A 25883-nucleotide genomic window follows, 5' to 3' on the forward strand; every position below is an offset into this window, starting at 1 on the left:
TGGGCCAGGCAGGCAGCGTGAATGAGTGAAGCAGGCTAGTTTGCTATGGTGGGCTCACTGCCACTGCCTCTCTGGGGACCTGGGGCAAGGCTCTGGCCCTGGGCCCTCAGGCTTCTCTGGGAGCTGAGAGTTGGACTCGGCCACTGTGGGCCTCCCGGGTCCAGTGATGCCACCTCTGCACCCCTCTGAGCCTCGGTTCCCATGTCTGTGAGAAGCAGCGGCTCAGGGCCACCCTGCCTGCCTCATGGGTCATGACCGTGAGGCCTGTGGGGATGATGTCACCCATCTGCAAGAAGCAGATGTCACCCTGGTAGCCTCAAATGTCTTCCCAGCAGGTGACCTTTGGCAGCGGTGGGCCTGCCAGGGGCCGGGCCCCCTCCCACCTCTTTCTCACTGGCTCCGGGGAGGAGCCAGCTGCTCTGTGGGCGGGGCTGCCTGGAGCCCTCACCACATCCTCCTCTTCCTGCCCACCCTGCACACGCGGCTGGGGCAGGGATGGCAGCCGCCACCTCTCACAGACCCGCCGGCGTCTCTCTGCCCAGTGACCGACAGGCTCGGGGTCTGACTGTCTGCCTGCTTCTCCCTGACTGTGACTGACAGCCACGCGGCTGTCTGCCTGCCTGCCTGTCTGTCTGTCTGTCTGGGTGTCTGCCTGGCTGGCCACCTACCTGTCGTCTGTCTGTCTGCTTGACTGGCCCCCGTCTGCCGTCTGTCCATTGCTGGTGCAGCTGATTGGGCCCGCCCCATAGGCTCTGTCTTCTGTCCGTGTGTGACCTCTCTGGGAGGTGACTGACCGTTGTCTGCGTCCCACTGGCTCCCTCTGTGAAGCCCGCCAGCCCGGAGCCCAACTGCCGACTGTCCAGGTGACAGGTGGTATGCTTGTCTGGTTGGTGACTCAGGGCAGGTGGTAGATTCCCACCCAGACCTCTCCTGTTGTCAGACTCCGTCTCCCACCCCACGCTGAGCCCAGCTGCACCCCTGGGAGCCCAGTCGTTTGCCCCGAGCACAAGGAATGGATTTCTGAGGGAGCAGCTGGAACAGCAGGTAACTCGACTCCAGGCACCGTTCTCTGCAGGGGCCAGGGCGCCTTCTCCACCCAGGAGGGCTCATTCCGTGCCCGAGGTGGGGGGACGCAGAGGGGTCCTGCGCCCTCCTCGCAGGGGAGGAAGTGAGACCAGCAGAGTCGGGGCTGGAGTCTCTGCTTTTCTGTGGGTCTGCAGAAGGCCTGGGGGCATGGAGGCAGGGGCATGACTGAGCTGCCCCCATGAGCTGTCGGTGGAAACCAGCCTCCAAGAGTCGGCGAGCTGGGAGGGAAAGCTGGTTCCAGACCGAACAAGACACGACAGTCCCCGGGGTTCTGGGCAGCCGATCAGGTAGGGACGGGCATGGGTGAGACCGTGTGATGCTTCTAGGGGTCCCATTTGCGGGGGAGGGCATCAACTTTGTGCCAGGTTCTGTGTTTTTTCTCCTTTATTTCATCCAATCCTTCAAAACAGGGGCTGGTGTGCCCACTTCACAGATAAGGAACTCAGGCTCAGAGAGGTAGAGAGATTTTCCCAGGGTGACTCAGCCAGTACGTGGCAGGGCGGGCTGGTGACTCAGGGGCTGGTCCTGCCCTCCACACACCATCTCCTCATCTTGCTCGTGAAAGCACAGGGGACGGGCCCATGGCGAGAGGCAAGCCGGTTCTGTGTGTCGGTGGAGGAGAGGGAGCGCATGAGATGGGGGGAGGCTGAGCCTTGAAGGATGGGTTGAATTTTGATGTGTGAAAAAGAGGGGACAGGAAGGAACAGGCAGACACATTCCTGGCCGAGGAGCCAGGTGAGTGAATGCCTGGAGGGGGAACTTGTGGAAGGAACAGGCAAGCTGCTGTTCAGCGGGAGCAGAGGACCCAGGCAGGCGGGCGTTACAAGTCAGGGGCTGCTCCTGGGCAGACATCTGCATTCCCCTGAGGGGAAGCTCGGGGGTTTTAGAAGCACATGGCGGAGTGGGGAAAACCTGATGAGTTCAAAACCCAGCCACGAAACCTCTTAGCTGGGCGAGCTTGAGCAAGTCTCTGTGCTTCTTCTCGCCTCGTGGAGCCTTGGTTTTCTCATCTGTAAAATGGGGAAGAAGACAGCTCATCCTTGTGGGGCTGGCTGTGAGGGTTGGAGGGCATGAAAATGTGAAAACTGCTGGCCGGAGGCCTGCCCAGGAAGGGAGTTGGTGTCATGAGGAAGCTTGAGCCCGTGGAGGAGCAGGGCCAGTCTCCAAGAGCGGCAGAAGGTCCAGGGACATGCTCGGGCACCTGCAGCCCTGCCCCCTCAGTCCCCTGGGCTCTGGTCCTCCTGGCACCAGCCTTCAGCATGCTGCAGGCACTTGAGGGTCTCCATGATCCCCCAACACCAGATGAGGCTGGTGGCCCCATTCAGCCCATTGCACAGACGAGGAGACTGAGGCTTAGGGGGGAGGACCTCGCCCCAGACCAACTGTGACTGTAAAATGCCGAGCTGAGGTTGGACCCCCAGTCTGTTTGGTGGCAAGGCCACAGCCTGCTGGACAGGATAACGTAAAAGCCAGACTTCTAGTTGTGGGGCACCTTCTGAGAGGGGACGTTGGATCACCCAGAAGGGCGGCCCTCATCACCTGTTCCCTGTGGTGGGTACAGCAGAAGCCCTGGTCCCGCCCACCTGGCACCTGCCAGGGTGTCTGGATCCTTACAGCCCCGCAGTGGAGGAGACTTAGAGCCCCTATGTCAGGAGGTGGGCAAGATCCGGGGCCAGGAGAGGTGGGGCGAACAAGACATGGCTGAGCCCTGGGCTCTGTGGGCTCCCACCTGCCCAGCAAGGAAGAGAAGGGGGCCGGAGCCCCTAAGGGGCTTGTGGGCAGTGGGTGGGGGCGTCTTGGGGGAGGAGGCCAGTTCAAAAGAAGATGGGAAGGGGAGAGCAGGCCACCAGAAGCTTGGGGAGGCACCAACTTCTCTGCAGCATCAGGACCGCCCCAGTGCCGGATAAATAGATGAATGACAGGCAGGAAGGGCCTCCCTTTCTTCCATTGCCAGGGAGGGGAGCCGGTGCCTCCAGAATCCCAGCAGGCGGGAACTCAGCAGGCAGGAATGATGGCTCGTCCCTTCTCCACACAGCTGGGTGGTCTCCGTGGTCAGCTGGGGGACGCGGGCCCTGGCTTACCAACACACTACCCACTGTAATTAGGGGCTTTGGAATCAACCAGACCTGGGTTCAAGTCCCAGCTCCACCAGTTAGTACCTGAGTGACCTCGAGGGAGCCACTTAACCTCTCTGAACTTCAGTTTCCTCATCTGTCATGTGGAAATAAGGATGCCCGTCTCGGGTGTGTTGTGAAGTTTTATCCAACCTGTATTTATTGCATCAAGCACTGTCCTGGGTCCTGCGGATTCCGTGGGGCACAGACAGGCAGAGCCCGAGCGACGACAAGGGGAAAAGAGCTTAGTGGTGGCTCGCAAGAAATAGAAGCTGTTGTGTTTTACTTTAAATATTGCTGGTAATAATCTTCTTGTTATTAGTTAGAACACCGGCACGGCTTCTGGCGTGGACCAAGCCCTCAATAAATGATAGCTCTCATGAGAATTCTACTCCCCCTTTCACAGAGGGGGAAACCGAGGCGCAGAGAGGGGTAGGGGTTTTCTAGGGTCACCCAGGGAGTCATTTACAAGCAGAGGGAAGGACCCTGTGAAGAGAGGGCACAAACACTTCCTCAAGGAGGAGGGTCTTCCCCCCACCATAGCCCCTTCCCCACATGCTTGCCCTCAGTGCCCCCCAAACCTGAGGGGTGGGGGAGGGGGAGCTGGGTGGAGCCCCACCCGCACCCCACAGCTCACAGGTGCCGCCGCCCCCACTCTTCACCCTGGCGCCTGGCCAAAGGGACTTTTTACGACAGCTCAAATGAGAGCTCTGAGTAAACTTGGAACTTCTGAAACGACCTGAGAATATTCCCCAGGGTGTGGGCAGGGGCCCCATGGAGGGCCCCCGAATGGTCAGGGCACCTGCAGCAGGGACCCAGCCAGCTGGAACTACAGCCCCTGGGGAGAATCTGGCCACCCAAATTGTCCCCGGGGAGGTGGGGCAAGTGTACCAGCCTGGCTCCCTGCTCAGGTCCTGGCCCCTCCTTGCCATGTGACCACAGGCAAGGCTCTGGGCCTCTCTGGGCCTCTGTCTCCTCATCTGCCAAGAGGGCTTGATGAGGTAGACTGGGATGGGACCTGCAAACTTTCTCCAGTACGAATCAGTAACACTCAGTCTACTTTCAGAGCCAGGGCAGGCTGGTGGGGGCCTGCCGGGCAAAGAGGGGACGAAGGGCAGGTTGTCAGCTCTGCCCCACCCCCCACCTCTTGACCTCGAGCAGCGGTAGTTTAAAGCATCCTTTCTTTCTCTACCTTACAAACCAGCCAGCCCTGGTCTGGGGGAAATGGAGCTAAAGCGAGGTGTGACTGCAGAAGCTGAGAGAGGCTGCACCGTCTGGGCGAGGTTGACCAGCGTGGTGGAGGTTGCAGGGCAGATAGAGATTGCACAGGCAGGGAGCGGATGCTGGGAGTGGGACGTGCTCCTCAGCTAGGAGAGGTTGCACAGGTTGGGAGAAGTTCTAGTAGGGAAAGGTTGTTCAGGCTAGGACAGGCTGCATGGACAGGTCCATGGCTCTACTGAGAGGGAGAGACTGAGAGGTTCCATGGGCTCAGAGGTTGCACAGTCTGGGAAGGGTCAGGCCCTTCCCCTCATGTTCAGCTCCCACTGACTAAACTATAACCCCAGGATCGTGACACACCTGTCCTCAGACACCCGCAACCCCGCCTCACCACTGGCAACTAACACCATCCACATACCTGCAGTGTGCCTAGCACCTGCCTCACGCTCCCTCAGCCAGGGAGGCCACTGCGCCCATTCCACAGATGAGGAAAACTGAGGCTCAGAGAAAGGAAGAGAAGTGCCCAAGGTCCCACCACGAGTTAGTGGCAGAGCCTCCTTTCTGATCCAGGGCCACTGGGCTGGTTCTTCCCCAGCCTGAAAGCTCCGCTTAGGTAAGAACTCGCTGCGTGACCCCGGGCAACCTGCCGTCCCTCTCTGAAAGTTCCTTGTTACTAATCTGATGACGGCAGTCACGATCACTCAGACCCTGGGAGCTGAGGGTGCTGCCCAGGGCGGGGGGAAGTTCCTGGGGACAGTGACGGTGCTGGTAGGGAAACCAAGACCTCTCAGGGGCTGCCTCAGGACCCGCTCCTGTATGACTGGACACAGCAATTCTGAGCCCCGTTCATTCATTCCCCGTTCTTCCTCAGCTACTTGTTGAGCACCTACTGTGTACCATGGCCTGTTCTATGTACTAGGGGTACTGTGGTGAACAAAACAGGTAAATTTCCCAGCCCCTGGGAGCTTATGCTCCAAGACGGAGACAGGTCACAAACACAAAAACAGGCACATTTACTACAGTAATCCTAATATTACAACTGCTAAGAAGGAGACAAACAAGGGGCTGTGTGGCGCGGGGAACTGCAGAAAGACCCATTTCAGATGGAGTAGTTTGCTTCTTTGAGGAGGCAATATTGAAGCTGCAACCTGAGGACAAGGAAGCAAAGAAGCAAGAGAAAAAGTGTTCTAGGCAGAGGGAATGGCATGTGCAAAGGCCCTGCTGGGGGGGGGGAGGGAGTTGGAGCATTGCAGCTTTTATCCTGATCAAGCACAAAAAGATCCTCAATGCACTGAATTTAAGAAAGAGGAGTCAAAAAGAGTAAGATTTCAGTTTGGAGTGTAGGGTCTACACAGGTTTTACCACTGAGAGTAAGCTTCAGAATCTGTTATGATAGAAAGCGTTCTCTTTCATTTAGTCACTCATGTAACCAATGTTTTGAGTACCTACTGTGTGTCAGGCACTGGTTAGCCACTGGCGATTCAGCAGTAATCAGAAACACACGGCCCCTGCCTAGATATTGCTCAGAATGTTGCTAAAACACCATGAGCAGGGTGCTCTGTGGAGGGATGGACCCCAGAGGAAAGAGTGACTCATGCCCCTTGGAGAGGTCAAAGATTTACAAAGGAGATGACATTTGAGCTGGATTTTGAAGACCGAGTAGGAGGCTGACAGCCAAGGAGGTAGAGAGTTCCGGTGGCTGAAACAGCACGTGTGAAGGTGTAGAAGCCTGAGGAATGGGGATGTGGGTGAAGCCGTCGGGAACCTGGTGTTCCTGGAGTCCAGGATGAATGCCAGGGCAGATCCTGAAAGTTCTTGAATGCTGGGCTGAGGAATTTAGGGTCTTCTCTGAAGGGTAATGGGAGCCACGGAGAGATATAGATGGAGTGATGACTGGGTTGGAGGGGCCACAGCTGGAGGCGGGGAGACCTGGGAGGGGGCAGTAGGAGGGCAGGTGGGCAGGAGTCCTTGAAGACCAGGGATAAACCAGGAGCCCTTTCTTCTGTGTTCCCTCTCGGGAAGTCCCTCAGTCTCGACACTTCTCCTTCTGGCGACTTGTTGGCTCTTGTTTCTGGCATCTCTGGGGAGTCCCTCTGCACCCTCCTCAGTTCTTCTTGGTCCCCGTGGGAAACGGGCCATTTTACTTTCACTACGACCTCGCCTTTCACTTTCAACCCCTCCCCACCTGTCACACTGGAGGCGATGACCAACTTGAGGAACTAAGAGGATCCCATTCCTGAATTATCAGTGAGAGAAAAAGCGTGCAGGGAAACCAAAACTTGGGTTCTTTCCAGTTTGGGGAGGTTGTAGACGATGCTGCTCTGAACTCTCCGGCACATGTCTGCTTGTCCACATGTGTACATTTCTCCTCGGTGCAGGACCTAGAAGGGGAATTGTTGGGTCTCCTGTTAAGCGGAAGCTTTCCAAAGTGGTTGCAACGATTTACACTCCTACCAGAGAACTGAGCAGAGATTGAGAGTTTCAGTTACTCCATATCCTTTCCAGCCCTTGGAACTGTCTTTTTCATTTTGGCCATTCTGGGTTCATGAGACTACACAACCGCTGTGTAGGGTATCAGGGTGTAAATTTGCATTTCCTTGGTGAGTAATGATTTTGAGCACCTTTTGGTATCTTATTGGCCATTTGGATGTCTTCTTCTGTGAAGTGTCTGTTTAAGCTTTTTGTCCATCTTTTAAAAATTGATTTCCATGTTATTTATTTATTATTGTTTTGTAGGCGTTCTTTATATGTTCTGGATACAGATATATATAAATAATATAATATATATAATTTAGGGCCAGCCCCATGGCTTGGTGGTTAAGTGAGTGCGCTCCGATGCTGGTGGCCCGGGTTCGGATCCCGGGCGCGCACCAAGGCACCACTTCTCTGTCCATCCTGAGGCCGAGTCCCACATGCAGCGACTAGAAGGATGTGCAGCTATGGCATACAACTATCTACTGGGGCTTTGGGGGGAAAAAATAAATAAATAAAATCTTTAAAAAAAAAATTTAATATATATAATTTATAAAAAGTTTATAAATTATATATAATTATATAAAAGAAACTTATATATAAATAGATATAGATATAGATAGATATAGATATAATCTCCCATTTCAGTTTCTTTTCCGTTCTCTTAATGGAATATTTTGATGGACAAAACTTCTTAATTTTAATGAGGTCCAATTCATAAGCCTTTTGCTTTATGGCTAGAGCTTTCTATGGGCTGTTTAAAAGGTGTTGTCTGCCCTCAGATCATGAAAATATGATCCCATGTTTTCTTCTAGAGGATTTATTGTTTTGTTCTCACATTTAGGTCTATGATCTATCTGGAATTCATTTTTATGAATGATGTGAAGTAGAGGGTCAAGGTTTATTTTTTTCCATACGAATATCCAATTAATCTACCACCATTTTTTTTAAGCATAATTTCCTCACGGCTTTGCTGTGGTGCCTTTGTTGAAAATCAAGTGGCTATATATGTGAGTCTGTTTCTGGATTCTCTATTCTTTTCCATTGGCCAGTTTGTTTTTCCTTTCAACAATGCCATATTATTCTTCAAGGTTGCCTAAACTATTCTCAGCCCTTTGCATTTCTATATAACTTTTAGAACCAGCTTGTCATTTTCGACCATTTGAACCTTGGCATTGCTTCAAAACTTTGGCTCAATTTGGGGAGAACTGACATCTTTAAAATATTAAGTTTCCCAATCCATGAACATAGTATGTCCCTCCATTTATTTATAGTTTCTTTCATTTATCTTACTACTGTCTTGTCGGTTTCTGTGTAGAGGTCCTGTGCATCTTTCAGGAGAGTTATTCTTGGGTATTTGATTTTTTATGCTAACATAAATTGTATAATTTTTTAAATGTCATGTTTGTTCTTAGTATACAGAAACATGATGGATTTTTTCTCACACTTTATTAACTTTGTTAACACACTTTTTCAAGTTGGAGTTCTAGATGTAGGAAGAAACAGCTTCCAAACCCAGCCCACTTCAACTGGCCACCAGTCGGAGACTTCCTATCTTTGTTTTTGTAACATTTGAAGACCTCTTCCTCTGCTAATCCCATCAGAAAGGGTATTGTGGTGCAAAGAGAGCATCCCAGCCTTGGACTTCATAAACCAGTAGATATGTTTTACCTTCTTAACAATTTTTAAGTGTACAGCACAGAACAGAACAGTATTGTTAACTTTGTGCACATTGGTGTACAACACGTCTCTAAAACTTTTTCATTTTACGTGTTCTATACACATTGAACAACAACTCCCCGTTATTCCTTCCCTCCAGCCCCTGGCAACCATCATTCTACTTTTTTTCTGCTTCTATGAGCTTGATACTTTAGATATGTCATATAAGTAGAATTATGGAGCATTTGTCTTTCAGTGATTGGCTTCTTTCACTTAGCATAATGTTGGATCATATGACAGGATTTCCTTTTTTTAAGGCTAAATGATATTTCATTGTATGTCTATATGACATTTTCTTTATCCATTCATCAGTCAATGAATTTAGGTTGCTTCCACATCTTGACAACTGTAAATAATGCTGCAATAAACATGGATGTGCAAACATCTTTTCGAGATCCTATTTTCAATTCTTTTGCATATATACACAGAAGTGAGACACTGGATTACATGGGAGTTCTATTTTTAATTTTTTGAGGAACTTCTATACTGTTTTTCATAGCATCTGCACCATTTTACATTCCCACCAACTATGCAAGAGATCCAATTTTTCCGCATCCTTGCCAATATAGTAGCCATCCTAACAGGTGTGAAATGATAACTAATTGTGGTTTTGATATGCATTTCCCTGATGATTAGTGATGTTGAGCATCTTTTCATATACCTGTTGGCCATTTGTTTATCTTCTTTGGAGAAATATCTATTCAAGTCCTTTGCCCATTTTTCAATCATGCTATTTGTTTTGTTTTGTACTGAGTTGTAAAAGTTCTTTATATCTTCTGAATACATCCAATATAAGCTTTGCAAATATTTTCTATCATTCCATAGGTTACCTTTTCACTCTGTTGGTTGTTTCCTCTGCTGCACAGAAGTTAATTAATTAATTTAATTAAGTTTGATGTAGTTCTATTTGTCTATGTTTGCTTTTTCTTGTGCTTTAAGTGTCATAGCCAAGAAATAATCTCCAAGGCCAATGTCGTGAAGTTTTCCCCTATGTTTTCTTCTAGTTTTATAGTTTTGGAGCTTACCTTTAGGTCTTTAACTAATTTTGAATCAATTTTTGTATGTGATGTAAGATAAGAGTCCACCTCGACTTTTCTGCATGTGGATATCCAGTTTTCCCAATACCATTTGTTGAAGAGACTATCCTTTCCCCTTTGCATAGTCTTGGCACCCTTGTCAACAGAACGGTTTATTTCTGGGGTCTCTATTCTATTCCATTGGTCTCGATGCCTGTTTTTATGCCAATACGTACTTTGTCTGTCTTTATACCAATACCTACTTTGATTACTGTAGCTTGGTAATATGTTTGAAATCAGTAAGTGTGAGACCTCCAGCTTTGTTCTTTCTCAAGATTGTTTTGGTTATTTGTGATCCTTTGAGATTCCATATGAATTTTAGGATGGTTTTTTCCTATTTCTGCAAAAAATGCCATTGGGATTTTGACAAAGATTGCATTGAATCTGTAGATTGCTTTGGACATTTTAACAATATTAAGTCTGCCAATCCATGAACATGAAATTTCTTTCCATTTATTTGTGTCTTTAATTTCTTTCAGCAATGTTTTATAGGTTTCAGTGTACACGTTTTTTGCCTTCTTGGTTAAATTTATTCCTAGGTATCCTAATCTTTCTAATGCTATTGTAAATGGTATTGTTTTCTTAATTTCCTTTTTGCATTGCTCGTTGTTAGTATATAGATATGCAACTGATTTTTGAGTGTTAATTTTATATCCTGCTGCTTTGCTTAATTTTGTTTATTAGTCTAACAGTTTTTTTTGTGTGTGTAGAATCTTTAGAGTTTTCTATATATAAGATCATGTCATCTGTGTACAGAGATAATACTACTCCTTCCTTTCCAATTTGACTGCCTTTTATTTCTTTCTCTTGCTTAATTTCTCTGGCTAGGACTTCCGGTATTGTGTTAAATAAAAGTGGTGAGAGTGGGCATTCTCGCTATGCTCCTGATCTTAGAGGAAAAGATTTCAGTTTCTTGTCATTTAGCTGTGGGCTTTCATATATGTCTTTTATTATGTCGAGGTAATTTCCTTCTATTCCTAGTTTGCTGAATGTCTTTATCGTGAAAAGGTGTTGAATTTTGTCAAATGCTTTTTCTGTGTCAATTGAAATGATATGTGATTTTTGTTCTTTGTTCTGTTATTGTGTTGTATTTTTTATATGTTGAAACATCCTTACTCCCCAAGGTTAAATCCCACTAAGTCATGGTGTATAATCCTTTTTAATGTGCTATTGAATTCAGTTTGCTAGTATTTTGTTGAGTATTTTTGTGCCCATATTCATCAGAGATATTGGTCTGGAGTTTTCTGTGTCTGTCTTTGGTATCAGGGTAATACTGGCCTCATAAAATGAGTTTGGAAATGTTTTCTTCTCTTCAATTTTTAGGAGAGTTTGAGAAGAACTGGCACTAATTCTTCTTTAAATGTTTGGTAGAATTCTCCAGTGATGTCAATTGGCCCCGAGCTTTTCTTTGTTGGAGATATTTTATTACTGATTCAATCTGCTTACTAGTTATAGGCCTATTCAGATTTTCTATTTCTTCATAATTCAGCCTTGGTAGGTTATATGTTTTTAGGAATTTATACATTTCCTCTACATTATCAAGTTTGTTGGTGTATAATTATTCACAATAGTCTCTTAAAATCCTTTATATTTCTGTGGCATCAGTCGTAATGTCTCCTCTTTCTTTTCTGATTTTAGTTATTTGAGTCTTCTCTCTTTTTTCTTAGTATAGCTAAAGGTTTGTCAATTTTTTTGATCTTTAGAAATACAATAGATTTTTTATATTGATCTCATATTTGGTGTCCTTGTTTAATAATTATTATTCTAATAGTTTATCTGTCGAGTATCTGGACTTGTCTAAATAGTCAATCCTTATATCATTCCAATCCTTATAGTTTTCTAATCTTTTTAAATTTATTTATTTTTCTTGCCGTATTGCATTGACTAGGACTTCCAGTACAAGATATTCTTGTCTTTTTCCTGCCTTCAAGGAAAAAGTGTTCCAAATTTGGCCATTAGGGATAATATTAGCTGCATATATATTGTGTATGCGTGCGTGTGTGTGTGTGTGTGTATTTGTGCTCCTTATCATATTAAGGAAGATTCCTTCTATTCCTGGTTTTCTGAGAGTGTTTAAAAAATCATGAATGGGTGTTGCAATTTATTAAATGTGTTTTCTGAACCTATTAAATCACCATATAAATTTTCTTCATTCTGTTAATGTGATGAAATACGTTACTGATTTTCAAATGTCAAACTAACCTTGCATTTCTGAAATAAACCTTCTGTGATAATGATGTATATCTACTTTTGTGTATAGCATTAGGTTTGATTTGTTAATATTTTGTTTAGAATTTTTGTGGGTCTATTTAGGAGAGAGATTGACCTAAAATTTTACTTTTTTTTAATGTCAAGTTTTGATATCAAGGTTATGTCTTTAATTCCAGTGTTTAGTTCATTTACGTTTAATGAAAGTACTGATGTGTCTGGGATTAAGTCTGCCATCTTGCTATTTGTTTTCCTTTTGACCCATCTATTCTTTGTTTATTTTTTCTTCTTCTTTGTCCCATTTTTTAGAAGAATAAAGTTTTAAAAATTATTATTTTATATTTCCTGTCTATTAGTTTGTTATTACTCTTTCTCTTATAGTTATTTTAGTGCTTATCTTAGAGATTATAACATGCATACTTGATTATTTTGGAATCTACCTTACATTAGTACTTTTATCACTTTCCAGGCCATACAGTGATCTTTAACTTTATTCACCCCTTCTTACCTTTGGGGGATCATGGTCATGTATTTTAATTCTTCATATAGTTTAAATTTCATAAGACATTATTACTATTTTAAGCAATTAATATTCATTTATATTTATAATACTCTCTATTACCTTTCTACAGTACTTTGCTTCCCATCTGGGATTATTTTCCTTTTCCCAGAAAAACTCACTTTAGTATATCTTTTGATGCAGGTCTACCAGTGTCAATTTCTCTCAGCTTTTTTTTTTTTTCTGGTCTGAAAAAATACCTTTATTTTGCCTTCATTTAAAAAAATTTGTAATTCAGATCTAATTCACATACCATAAAATTCACTCCTTTAAAGTGTATAGTTAAGTGGGTTTTAGCATATTCACAAAGTTGTGCAACCATCACCACTATCTAACTGCAGAACATTTTCATCACTCCAAAACAACCCCATGCCCAGTAACAGTCACTGCTTATTCCCCCCTCCCTCCAAAGTTCCAGCCCCTGGAACCACTAATCTACATTTTGTCTCTATGAATTTGCCTATTCTGGACATTTCATATAAACAGAATCATAGTCAAATTTCTTGGTCATGTAGTAACACTATGTTAACACTATATTAACTTTTTGAGAAATTGCAAAACTGTTTTCCATAGCAGCTGCACCACTTTACTTTCCTATCAGCAATGTATAAGAGTTCCAATTTTTCTACATCCTCACCCACACTTCTTATTTTCCTCTTTTTAAAATAGCCATCTAGTGGGTGTGCAGCGGTATCACATTGTGGTCTTTATTTGCATTTCCTTAGTGACTAATGATGATGAGCACCTTTTCATGTCTTTATTGGTCATTAGTATATCTTCTTTGGAGAAATGCTTATTCAAATCTTCTGCACATTTTAAAGTTAGGTTGTTTTTTAGATCTTGAGATGTAAGGGTTCTTTACATATTTTGAATACTAGACCCCTAATACTATGATTTGCATATATTTTTTCCCATTTTGTATATTATCTTTTCACTTTCTCAGTAGTGTCTTTTTTTTTTTTTTTTTTTTTTTTTTTATGGAAGACCACCCCTGAGCTAACATCTGATGCCGAGCCTCCTCTTTTTTTCTTTTTGCTGAGGAAGACGGGCCCTGGGCTAACATCGGTGCCCATCTTCCTCTAGTTTATATGGGATGTCGCCACAGCATGGCTTAACAAGTGGTGCGTCGGTAAGCGCCTGGAATCCGAACCGGCCAACCCGTGCCGCCGCAGTGGAGCACACGCACTTAACCACTTCCGCCACCAGGCCGGCCCCCTGTCAATAGTGTCTTTTGAAAGACAAAAGTTTTAAAATTTGAATAGTCCAATATATCTATTTTTTCTTTGGTTACTTGTGCTTTTGGTGTCATATCTAAGAAACTATTGTCTAATATAAGGTCACGGAGATTTACACCTGTATTTTATTTTAAGAGTTTAATAGTTCTACCTATTACAGCTAGGTCTTTGGTCCATTTTAAATTAATTTTTGTATATGGTGTTAGATAGGAGTCCAATTTTATTCTATTGCATGTGGATATCCAGTTGTTCCAGCACCATTTGTTTTAAAGACTATTCTTTTCTCCCATTGAACTATCTTGGCACCCTTGTCAAATATCAATTGAACATAAATGTATGAGCTTCTTCCTGGACTCTCAATTTGATTCCATTCATCTATATGTCTAAAACATATAAGCCAGTATCCCACTGTGTTAATTAGTGTAACTTTGTAGTAAGCTTTGAAATTGAGAAGTCTGTGTCCTCCAACCTCATTCTTCTTTTTCAAGATTTTTTTGTCTTCTCTCGTCCTTTATATCTCCATATGAATTTTAGGATCAGCTTGTCAATTTCTGCAAAAGAGCCAGCTGGGATTTTGATAGGGATTACTTTGAATCTATAGATCATTTTAGGAGTCATCTTAACAATATTAATTCTCCCCATTCATGAGCATGGTATATCTGTCTATTTATTTACATCCTCTATCTTTCTTTCAACCATGTTTTGTAGTATTCAGTGTACAAGTCTTGTATTGCTATTGTTAAATTCCTATTTTATTCTTTTTGATATTGTTGTAAATGAAATTACTTTCTTAATTTCATTTTCAGATTGTTCATTCTTGGCGTATAAAAATACAACTGATTTTGGGGGGCCAGCCCAGTGGCGCAAGCGATTGAGTGCGCACGCTCCACTGAGGCGGCCTGGGGTTTGCCAGTTTGGATCCTGGGCACGCACTGATGCACCGCTTGGCAAGCCATGCTGTGGTGGCGTCCCATATAAAGTAGAGGAAGATGGGTATGGATGTTAGCCCAGGGCCAGTCTTCCTCAGCAAAAAAGAGGAGGATTGGCATTGGATGTTAGGTCAGAGCTGGTCTTCCTCACACACACACACAAAAAATACAACTTATTTTGTATATTCATCTTGTATCCTGCAATCTTGCTACACTCACTTATTAGTCCTAATAGTTTTTGTTTGGTTGTTTGTTTTGTTTTATTTTGTATCCTTAGGATGTTGTATATATGATATCCTATCATCTGCAAACAGAAACACTTTACTTCTTCCTTTCAAATCTGGATGCCTTTTATTTCTTTTTCTTGACGAATTATCTTGGCTAGAACCTAGTACAATGTTTAACAGAAGTCATGAGAGTGAACATCCTTGTCTTGTTTGTGATATTAGAGGAAAATCTTTCAGTTTTTCATCAAGTATGATGTTAAGTGTGGGATTTTAGTAGACCCTTTTATCATATTGACTTTACCTTCTTTTTTTGAAGGATATTTTTGCTGGGTATAAAATTCTAAGTTAACTTTTAAGTATATCTTTGTCTTTATAGTTTTAAATAGTTTTTCTATGATGTGCCTAGATGTGGTTTTCTTTGTATTTGTCCTTTTTGAGGTTTGCAGAACTTCTTGAATCTGTGATTTACTGTCTTTTGCTAGTTTTGAAAAATTCTTAACCAGTATCTCTATTGTTGCTTCTGAGTTGTTCTCTCGCCTCTCTTTCTTAACTCCAAATACATGTATTTTGGACATTTTCACAAAGTCTCATCTGCTCTTTTCTGTATTTTTTAAACATTTCTCTCTCTGTGTGCTTCAATCTGGGTATTTCTTCTATAGACCAGCCTTCCAGTTCACCAATCCTCTCTTCTGATGTTTCTTTCTTTTTTTTTTTTGTGAGGAAGATCAGCCCTGAGCTAACATCCATGCCAATCCTCCTCTTTTTGCTGAGGAAGACCAGCCCTGAGCTAACATCTATTGCCAATCCTCCTCCTTTTCTCCCCCAAAGCCCCAGTAGATAGTTGTATGTCATAGTTGCACATCCTCCTAGTTGCTGTGTGTGGAACGTGGCCTCAGCATGGCCAGAGAAGCGGTGCATCGGTGCGCCCCCAGGATCTGAACCTGGGCCACGAGTAGTGGAGCATGCACAGTTAACCACTAAGCCACAGGCCAGCCCCTCGTCTGATGTTTCTAATCTGTTGCTAAATCCATCGACTCAGGTCTTATAAATTTCAATTATTGTATTTTTCAGTTCTAGGATTTCTACTTTTAATAATTTTATTTATTTATTATTTTCCCCCCAAAGCCCCAGTAGATAGTTGTATGTCATAGCTGCACATCCTTCCAGTTGCTGCATGTGGGACACGGCCCCAGCATGGCCAGAGAAGCGGTGCATCAGTGCGCGCCTGGGACCTGAACCCCGGGCCGCCAGCAGCGGAGTGCGTGCACTCAATCGCTAAGTCACGGGGCCGGCCCCTAGGATTTCTACTTTTAAGTAGATTCCATATTTCTGGTGGAAGCCTTGAACACACTAATCATAGTTATTTTAAATTGTGTCTGATAATGTCATTTTCTGAATCAACTATGTGTCTGTTTCTATTGTCTTTTTTCCTCTTGGTTTTTGGTCAATTGGTACTGTTTCCTGGTTTGCCTTGTCAAGTTAATTGAATGCTGGACGTGTGAATGAAAAATATAGAAGCTTTGGATGAAGCTAACTTTTTCCAGATAGATTTTAATTTTCTAGCATAAATGTCTAGCAGACATACAGCATATAGGCAGGTCGCCTCAATGCAGTCAAGGCTGAACTATTTCTGATTTTTCCTTCTTCCCAAGGCATAGCCTTTCCTGTATAACTGGGTATTTACCAGGACCCATCTTTCTTGCCAGGCCTTGAACTCCAATTCTTCCCTTAGCATTGTGAAACTGCCAACATCTCTTCTCAGCCTTTTTAGCCTATCACCTATGCTTTCTGCTAGGTTTCTTGGTATGCAACTCATTTGTAATGACCTGACAAATCATTTGAGGGGAAATTGCATGCAGAATTTCGATGCATTTTCCTTCTCTCTGGCACCTTGGCCTCTCAAGTACCATTTCACTTGATTGGTGTCTCATGCTTGCTAACAGTTTTTTCTTGCTTAGTTAGTAGTTGTTCTCGGTAGGAAGGTTAGTCTGACACCAGCTCCTCCATCATAGCCAGAAGTGAAAGTCCCCCTCCATATTTTATCTTACAAACCTAAGATTCACTTATGCTTAAAATGTTAGGAAATAGTCTGAACATACAAAAAGGTATAAAGGATAATATAATCAACATGTATGGTAACTTCACTCAGTTTTACCAAACTATTGAGACCCTGGAATACCCCCCACCATTACGTCGCCTCCTTTTCTACACTATTCAAAGCTTGATGTTGTTCATCATCCCCTTGAATTTCCCTATACTTTCAGGACACATGTATGTTCATCTTAACAATACATAGAGCTGTTGTACATGGTTTTAAGTGTGACATAGAGGGTGTTATTATGCATATGTTCTTCTCTCATTTTTTTTTCACTGTATATTTTGTTTGTAAGAGTCATTTGCTTTGTTGTGTGAAGCTATGATTCATTTTCACATTGAGTGATTACACCACAATTTATCTTTCCATTCTCTCGCTGGTGGGTATTTAGGTTGTTTCCAGTTTTTCAATATTAAAATCAATGCTGTTATAAACATTTCTGCGTATGCTTCTTGCTCACATGGAGTGTAGTAGTGTACACAGGAGTGAAATTGCTGGGTCTTAGGGCAGGCACTTGCTCAGGCTTCTTAGACCATGCCAGACTATTTTCCAGACCAGTCGTATTAACTTACATTTCCACTAGCTGTGAATGAGAGTTCCCATTACACCACGTCCTCAGCAGCATATGATGCTGTCAGACTTTTAGTTTTTGCCAATCTGATAAAATTAAAATGGCATGTCATTGTGGTTTTTATTTGCATTTCTCCGTTGACTGTGAGGTGAAGCACTTTATAGTCTCCACGGCACCTACTTCAATCTGATTTCCTACTCCTAAGCTTCTCCTCTTCCCCAGAACCTCCTGAAATTTTGCCGACTTTTGGTCTGAATTACCACAACCCCAGAAATCATTTCTCAGCACTGGAGCCTGGTGGGTAAACACCACTGCAGGGCTCCATCCATCCAACCCTGTGCTGGAATGCTCCACATGCAATGATGCATTTAGTGCTCACACAAACCTGCAGCAGAGTCATGACCCCCTTCTTACAGATGAGAAAACAGAGAATCAGAGGGGTCAGGAACTTACCCAGGGACACACAGCTGGGGCCTGAAAGACTCCAAGCCAGGCGCTCTTCACTCCTCTGTGCGAGACTGCAGAGGTAGGTGCTGCTGCAGGGGCTCCCATAGCAGGAAGGCCTTTGGGGCACTTCTAGCCTTCGCTCAGGAGGCACAGCTTGTGGTCTGGTGTGCGTCTGGGAAGTAAGTTTCAGTTGCCCTCAAGAGTCAGCCTGAGTGGGGAGACCCATAAAGGGGTAGATTCAGGGCAGGGAGGACGGTGGCACAGGGAGGAGTCCCCACTTGGTGTGCGGGAGCACGGAAGACTTTGTTGTTCAAGGATGATGCTTCCTATAATTGAGTGGTTTGTTTTAGATGATAAATATCGTCATCTGTGGAGATAAGATCCATTCTATGTAGACATTCAGCATCACGGAGCAAAGACTCGGTGGGCCCCCTAGTGAGAGAGCTAGACCCTTTTCAACCTTCTTTCAATCCTCTGATGGTGGAGGAGTGAGACTGTTTGGTCCTAGGATGTCTTAAACGCCTCTCTGACACTCTTTGATCCTGCTTTTTAAACAAAGGCAGACCAGGTCCCCAAGTCCTAAGAGTCCCAGGCAGGGGATAATATCTCCCTAAAAGTCAGCTACTGTCTTCTGTTTTCCTTATATTTAGTTTTTACATTTCATTGTATTTAGTTTTATGGCAAGTTGACTGTTTTGCTTAAGAAACACTTATATAACCTCTACTAAACTCCAGGCACTGTTCCAAATGCTTTACAAATACTGACTAATTTAATTCTCCAGGGGACCCTGTGAGGTAGACGCTGTTATTATTATCTCCATTTTACAGAAGAGGACCCTGAAGCCCAGAAAAGTTAAGCGAACTTCCTGAGGTCACACAGCCTGTAAACAGTGGTGCTGGGATTTGAACTGAGGCAGGCTGGCCCCAAGTCTGTTATAACCACGGTGGTACACACTGCCTCTCCATTTCATACTAGCTGTCTGTTGATGGTAGTGATATTATATTTGCTTTTGAGACATGTTATTGGGGCAAAAACTAGGAGATAAGATAAAGATAAATAGCAAGTAGATAGCACCAGTGTAAACCTTGAAGGCAATAAGTGGCAGGAGTTCTAGAACATTCCAGTGTGGCTTCATGGTGCAAGGATAGAGCAGGTGGGTCAAGAAGGCTGAGTTTAGAGTGATGGGAGGGGGAAAAGGTGGTCAAGGAGAAGACTCAGCATGAGAATTTGCCTCACGCAAAAGCAGAGAGGCATGACAGGGCCTGGGGGTCTGGGGGCTGGTGAGTCATTCAGAGCCACTGGCCAGTAATAGCAAGAATCCAGTATCTTCGTGTAGTATTTCACAGTTCACAGGGCACTGTCATCTCTGCTTTCCCACCGACTCTTCTTAACTGCCAGCTGCAGTGGGCACTGTGGTCCCCATTTTAGAGATGATCACTGAGCTTAGAGAGTAGCAGGGCCAGAGAAGAGCTGTTATGTGCTCCAAGATCTTCTGGCTTCAACTTCTGGGCACTTTGTTCTATTTCACTGTATCAGGTATCTTTGGCAGCAAGCAACAGAAACATAGTTCAACACCGTTGAGCAAAATAGGTGTTTTTTGACTTATGTAAATGAAAAGTCTAGGTATGGACATCCAGTATGGCTGGATCCAGGTCCTCAAATGGTCCCATGGGAACTCTGGATCTGTATTTCTCAGTATTGGCGTCATTCTCACGCAGGCTCTCTCTAAGAGGTGACAAAGAGAGCTACCCACTTCCAGCAGGCACCCAAAAAAGTATCTCTTTACTAGAGTTCTAGAAAAACTCCCAGGCTGCTCTCATTGGCTGTGCCTGGGTTGGTGTCCACCTCTGATCCATTCACCGTGGCCAGGCAGGTGGGGTGCATTACTGGCCAGGCCTGGGTCGGGTGCCCGCCCTATGGAGCAGGGGTTCGAGTCAGCTCCACTCAGACCATATAGGGGCAGCTCCAGTTTGAGGAGCTCTTTATATGAAGGCAAGGGATGCCAGGAAGACAGAAGCAGCAGATGGCTCCTCTCTGTCCCCAGGGGCCTGTGAGTCATTTGTGCAGAGCTGAGGAATTTGGAGGGATGAGGAGCCTTGAATGTGGGCAAAGGATTTTGTGCTTTGTTTATCCTATGGTCGAGATGGACCCGCTGGGGAGGGATGTGGCCAGAGCTGTGCCAGGCCTTGTGCTGGGGTTGGGATCACAGGGCAGACGCGCTAGGGAGTGGCAGATACGGATGGGAGGCTGAGTCCTCAAAGTGTGATGAAGGGCTCCTGCAGGGCTTGGGGCCAAGCGAGATCAGTGTTCCTTAAAGCAGATTGAAGTGGTATTTGCCCCATTATTTTATTTTAATAGTGATGTTATTCATTTTAAAGTGTTTTGGGAAAAAAATACACAATAATGGATATTATTGCTTAGGACGAGGTTGGAGTTAAATTTTTAAGTGAATTCATTTATAGGGAACACATTAAATAAATAACAGTACACATGATCTACAAATATGGCCAACATTTAGAAAGTGAGAAATTTTGGGACCTCTTGGCTAGATCACTCTGGGGCCCCTCCATTTCTGATGCTCTGAGTGCATGTCAATCACGGCTGTTTCTTGAGTGTGTACATGTCAGGGGTCATGCTCAGAGCTTTCTGCAAGTCTCTGCCTTGAATTCTTGCAAGAATCCTGGAAGTGGGCTTTACCATCTCTGCAAGGCTCAGAGAGGGGAAGTGATGGGCCCGGAGCCACATGGCTGGTAATCTGAACCTCTCTGTGCCCTTCCCCACCGCCCGCTTGGTGACTTGTCAGGGAGCTCAGGGGGAGCTCTTGATGGGGCCAGAGCAGGATCTGGGGGAACCCAGGCCTTCCCACGTGGGCTCAGGGATGGTGTCTGGAAGGAACCGTGCGTGTGACTTGGTCCTTGGGTGGGTCATCCCTCTAGGCTCCAGTTCCAGCTACACCCCTGTCCGTGGGGGTGGTCTGGAGAGTCTCCGGGGCCTGGGCGGGTGGACCCACTGGCCTGTGGTTGGCACCTCCCCAGGCAGCCACAGAGCTGGGGGTGTAGCAGGCAAAGTGCCAGCTAGAGCCTGACTTTGCCACGTGATGGGTTGCTCCTCTGCCCAAGGCACCAAAGTCCACTCACCCCAGATGGGCTCATTCTGTTCTCCAAAGACGTCTCTTCTCCATCTCATCCAGAATCGGCAAGTCCAGGTCACCTTCATTTGTTCGAGCCCAAGTTCCCAGTGTGCTCCCTAGTGGGCTAACCTGGGCTTTGGATTGAGTAGGAAGGCTCATTATTGGGCTAACCTTATCTTAGTCTTCAGTAGGGGTCTCCTTTGTGGGCTGATCTTGAATTTGTTATTCAGTAAGAAGCCAATTTATTGGGCTAACGTCAGCACGAGTATTTCACGGGAAGGAGGACTCAAGATTGCTGCTCGTCAAACACCACTTTCCAAAGCAGCTTCCCCTCCCGCCCTCCTCCCCACTCCCTCCTTCTGTTTTAGATGGATAAATGCCCACATTTAATTCCACACACGAAGCTGCTTCAGTAGGCTTGGGAGGGGCAGAGGAGCAGCGAGCTCCTCCCTCTCTGAATTCACCTCTCATTTGTGACTGTTAAGGGCGACAGGAAGAAGGTGGGGGAAGTGGGGAGGGTCCCGAGGGGCAAATCAGCCACATCTAGGGGCAGGAATCCTTAGGAGTGTCCATGGGCTCCTCAAACTCTTGTTTTTCCGAGACAAATCCAGGAATCTGAGGCAAGTCTTCCCAGGAGGGGGTGGGGACCAGAGGGAGGCTGTCCTTTGGTCCCCAGGCCCGGGCCCACCCCTCGCTGTGCGTCTCTTCCAGGCCCCGGGAGTCAGCATGCTTCGTGTCTGGGCCACCCCTTGGATCCTGCTGATGCTCCAGGGTGGTGAGTAGCTGCCCCACCGTCCACAGATGGGGAGGGGCCGGGCTGGCCTGGGGGCTCCAGGGCACGCCTAGAGGCCACAGGGTGGGGGTCTATGGCGTCTGTCCACTGGAGGCCGACACAGGTTGGGTAGCCAGCTCTCCATTAACCAGAACCCCTCCAACCAGAGAGCTCCATTAGCCAGAGCGCTTCACGCGAGTCTCAAGTGGCCCAGCCCACTGGCCTAGGTCTTCACGGCTCAGCAGCGGGATGAGAGACTTCATCCTTCAGATCCACGGCTCTCTGCCTTGGCTGGTTCCCGACGCTCAGAGTGAGGAAGTCCTGCCTTTGGTCTAACCTCAGTTTGTCCTCGTGTAATGACTCTCCTACACATTCTTCAACAATCCCTGGATCCTCAGCAGGCACTGAGGTTCCTCAGAGGGAGGAGACAGGAGGTGCAGACAAAAGTAGCCAAAACCTGGGAAGGTGGCCCCTGGAGGACCAGAAGATGTTGCAGTCAGAGGGAGCGATGTTAGAGACCGAGCTGGGAAAGGCCGGGAGTTAGATTTTGGGGTGCAGCCAGGGCCGGGAGATCCAGGAAGCCTTCCCCAGCAGAGGCTCGAGCCAGGCTGGACGGGGGCAGGGGCCTCGGCCGCCGCTCTGCTGCCTCATCAGCATTTCTCTCCAGTTTTTGCCAAAAGCCCCAGAGCCTCAAATAGCTCCTCCAGGAAACAGATGTCGGGCTCCTTTATTTTCCCTTTCTGAGCGACCAGCATCCCGTCCTGGCTCTGAAGGGCCTTCAGGTCACCCACCATGGTCCGCACCCTGTGGGCACAAATAACAAGCCCCTGCTGTGTCCTGGGCACTGAGCATCATCTATTCCATTCCCCCGACGGTCCCGTGCAGTCCAAGCTGCAGTGACTCCCAGTTCTCATTGAGGAAACCGAGGCTCAGAAAGGATGAGGGACAGGTCCACGGCCACACAGGCGGCCAGTGGCAGAGCTGGGACCCAATTCCTGTGGTCTTAACTGCCTTGCTTTGCTGCTGTTGTGGAGTGAGTGCCCCGTGCAGGCAGCGTGGGCCGCACGGGGTGACATCACTCAGCACCCCACACCCTCCGATCTGGACAGTGTCCCCAGCTTACAAACAGGGGCTCCGGGCAGTCGTGAGTCGTGTCCACTGTTCGTGCCTCTCACTGCCTCCTGCGCTTTGACGTCCCCGGGCAAGGGACGGCCCTGGGGCTCTCGGCCCGGGGATCGGGGTCCTGATCAGGTAACCGGGTTATTACTCCCTCTGGTCCCTGATGCCGCCTCCATGCCAGTTCAGGGGCTGCTGTCCCCTCCCCAGTGTTTCATTCCAAGTTTGGGACACTTGCTGCCCCTGGTGGCCTTGAGCCTAGCAATGAATGGCAGGTCCTCTCGAGTTCTAGAACCCCGAGAGAGAATGACCAGGATATGAACTCCGAGAAGACGCAGCCGCACGGTGGCTCCTGCAGCCCTGGGTTCAGGTCCTGCCACAACCAGTCCTCTATCCTCCCCAGAGTGTCTGAACTAGCCCCTCTGTGCCCACTGACAGGCCCAGTGTTCCTCCCTGAGGGAAACCTCCTCCTAGAGCAGGGCTCATTTCCGCAACTCAGATCCTTGGTAGTGTCTGCCAGAAGAACTGTGTTGAGAAGGATTCTGAGGCCACACCCAAGGGAGAGAGTGCCACGATCGATTAGCAATGTCTGCCACGTGTGTGCGGATGTGAAGAACGAGCACAGACTAGATTCGCCTTTCCTGGGTGAGGGTCTCAGCAGCCCAGACCACGAGAGACAAGAGATGTGGTGCAGTCTCAGAGCCTTGGGGTTCTCATCTATAAAATGGCAATGACAGTGGACTAAAGGATGTTTCCAGCAGCAGTGATCTTGGCTTCGAATCCAGCTTCTGAGCTAGAGTGAGGCCCAGGAAGGGAACACACCACCACCCCCTGGACCTTCATTAGTCAAGGAAAAATAAGGAAAAGCCACTAAAAACGAATCCACTTAAAAAAGGGAACAAATTTCTGGTAAACACTGGGGGGCGGGGGATAGCAGAGTCGGCACTTTATCTTACAAAACAAGACTAAACTAAAACTTCAATTTATTTTATCAAACACTTAAACAAAATTTAGAGTATGATTGTTCCATTATGTTTTTAGAACAAAGAGGGAAGTGATTAAGGTTGCGGGTGAGGGAGCATTCAACCTTCCAACAGAACTGCTGGGCGGGCTACACGCGTGTCACCGGGTGGTTTGGGCAGCGGGATGACACAGACATTTCTGCAAAAGTATTCAGGGCTGCTCCATTTTCTGATGTTTCCCTGCTCCCTGGAAGCGCTCCCGGATTCACTGAGGTCCACGTCCTGTCTTGGACCAGCTGCCTTGGAGCCGAGGGCCCCTCCTTTCCCGTTCCGGGGCATTTTCGACAGAGCTCTCACTGACTTTGTGAAGCCCGACCCCCTCCCGGGATGTGCGGGTTCGCGCTGCATCGAGGGGGGTCGGGACGCACCACGCTGAGAGGGAGACAGGCCAGGAGGGACGCTGACCTGGCCGCTGGACACGAGGCTGGCGGGGAGAGCGCTGAGCAGAGGACTCACTCAGTTTCTTATGCTTCGCATTCCAAGGGTCTGGTCCCATAGCCAGCCTTGAAACTTTGGGGGCTCAAGCAAGGAATTCTCTGGTGGCAAGGACCCCTTTGCCCTAGGCCTACATCTTAGTGGCCTGTGGTCCCCATATTCATCCTGGGCCCTGGACCCCTGCTTCTACTCATCCTCCACCCCTCGAGGGGGTGAGGGAGTGGGGAGCCCCGGAGCCCCAGGCCAGCCCCTCACCAAGACCTCTGTCTCCCTGACCCTCCAGCCTGGGGCTGCTCGGACCTCGTCTGCTACACAGATTACCTCCAGACGGTCACCTGCATCCTGGAGACACGGACCCCCCACCCCGGCACGCTCATCCTCACCTGGTGAGTGGTGAGGCCTCACCAGCCCTGGGGATGCTACTCGGGGTGGGGCGGGACCGTGGGAGCCCGCAGACTGTGTTGGACCTACTGTGTGCCAGGCAGGTGGTTTAGCAATAAAAATGATAGCTGCCACTTCCTGGAGGCTCACTCAGTGATTTCACCAACGGCATTGGGTTTCACCCCAAGAAAGACTGTGAGCTGGCAATCACCGTGCCCTTCTTACGGGACTTGCAGTTGAGAGGCCTCAGGGCAGCTCTGTCCAGCTCCAAAGGCCGTACACTCTCGTCCACACAGGCCTGACTGTGGTTTTGAAACCCCGAGACAGCCAGACTCCCATGTGATTTTTCTGAGTACTTAGTACATGCCAGGCACCCTGCTATGTCACTTCCAGTGCTCACAATTACTACTCTCATTTTACAAATGAGGACACAGGTTAGGAGAAGTTATGCAACTTGTCCAAGGTCACACAGCCAGTGAATGGTGGACCTGGGATTCAAACACAGGCAGCCTGACTCCAAAATCCATGGGCCTGTATTAGTCCATATTATTAAAGAAAAAGTTATTCATGACACTTGTTAGAGAGTGGTGAGGCAGACTTTATTCAGGCCATCATGATAGGTGCGAGGATCACTGCATGGGGTTTTGCAGTTGGGGGAGGGATTGAGATCAACCCCAATTACAACAAGGAAAATTGGGAATTTATAGCCAAGTGACAGGGTGGGGGTCAGTGGGTGGAAAATTACTAGGAGGAAATATCAGGGTGAGGGGGGTTCTGGCTAAAGCAACCTAACAGGATTCTTGCTGAAGGCAGCCGGGTGATCAGGCATCACCTGGGGGATGGGGGGGGATGAGGGACCCGATCAGATATCGAGGGTGGGGGATTCTGGCTAAACTGACTCAGCAGGGTTCTTGCTAAAATTAGACAATGCAGAGACCAGCATGGAAGCCCAAAAGCCAGGGCCTAGTTGAAAAGAGAGCTCAGAGGAGCCTGCGTGGAGTTTGGTCAAGGAGAGACTCCGTCAACATGCTGCTCAGGATAAAGAGTAGCTGGCTTTCATTCAGTCATCAT

General features: G+C 47.0%; 1 protein-coding gene across 1 annotated transcript in view; it reads left to right on the plus strand.

The window, feature by feature from the left end:
• The first annotated feature begins 485 nt into the window (after positions 1 to 485).
• The window catches only part of IL21R (interleukin 21 receptor), a 35936-nt gene continuing 10538 nt past the window's right edge, over positions 486 to 25883 (plus strand). Inside the window, exons 1-3 of the mRNA XM_087417186.1 lie at positions 486 to 1044; positions 21798 to 21861; positions 24715 to 24817. Coding sequence (XP_087273312.1) covers positions 21813 to 21861; positions 24715 to 24817 — 152 coding nt within the window. The 5' untranslated portion in view covers positions 486 to 1044; positions 21798 to 21812. The remainder of the gene's footprint in view (positions 1045 to 21797; positions 21862 to 24714; positions 24818 to 25883) is intronic.

The sequence above is a fragment of the Ceratotherium simum genome, chromosome 26, assembly GCF_057802395.1.
Source record: "Ceratotherium simum simum isolate JZ-2026a chromosome 26, ASM5780239v1, whole genome shotgun sequence".
Taxonomy (NCBI): Eukaryota; Metazoa; Chordata; class Mammalia; order Perissodactyla; family Rhinocerotidae; genus Ceratotherium; species Ceratotherium simum.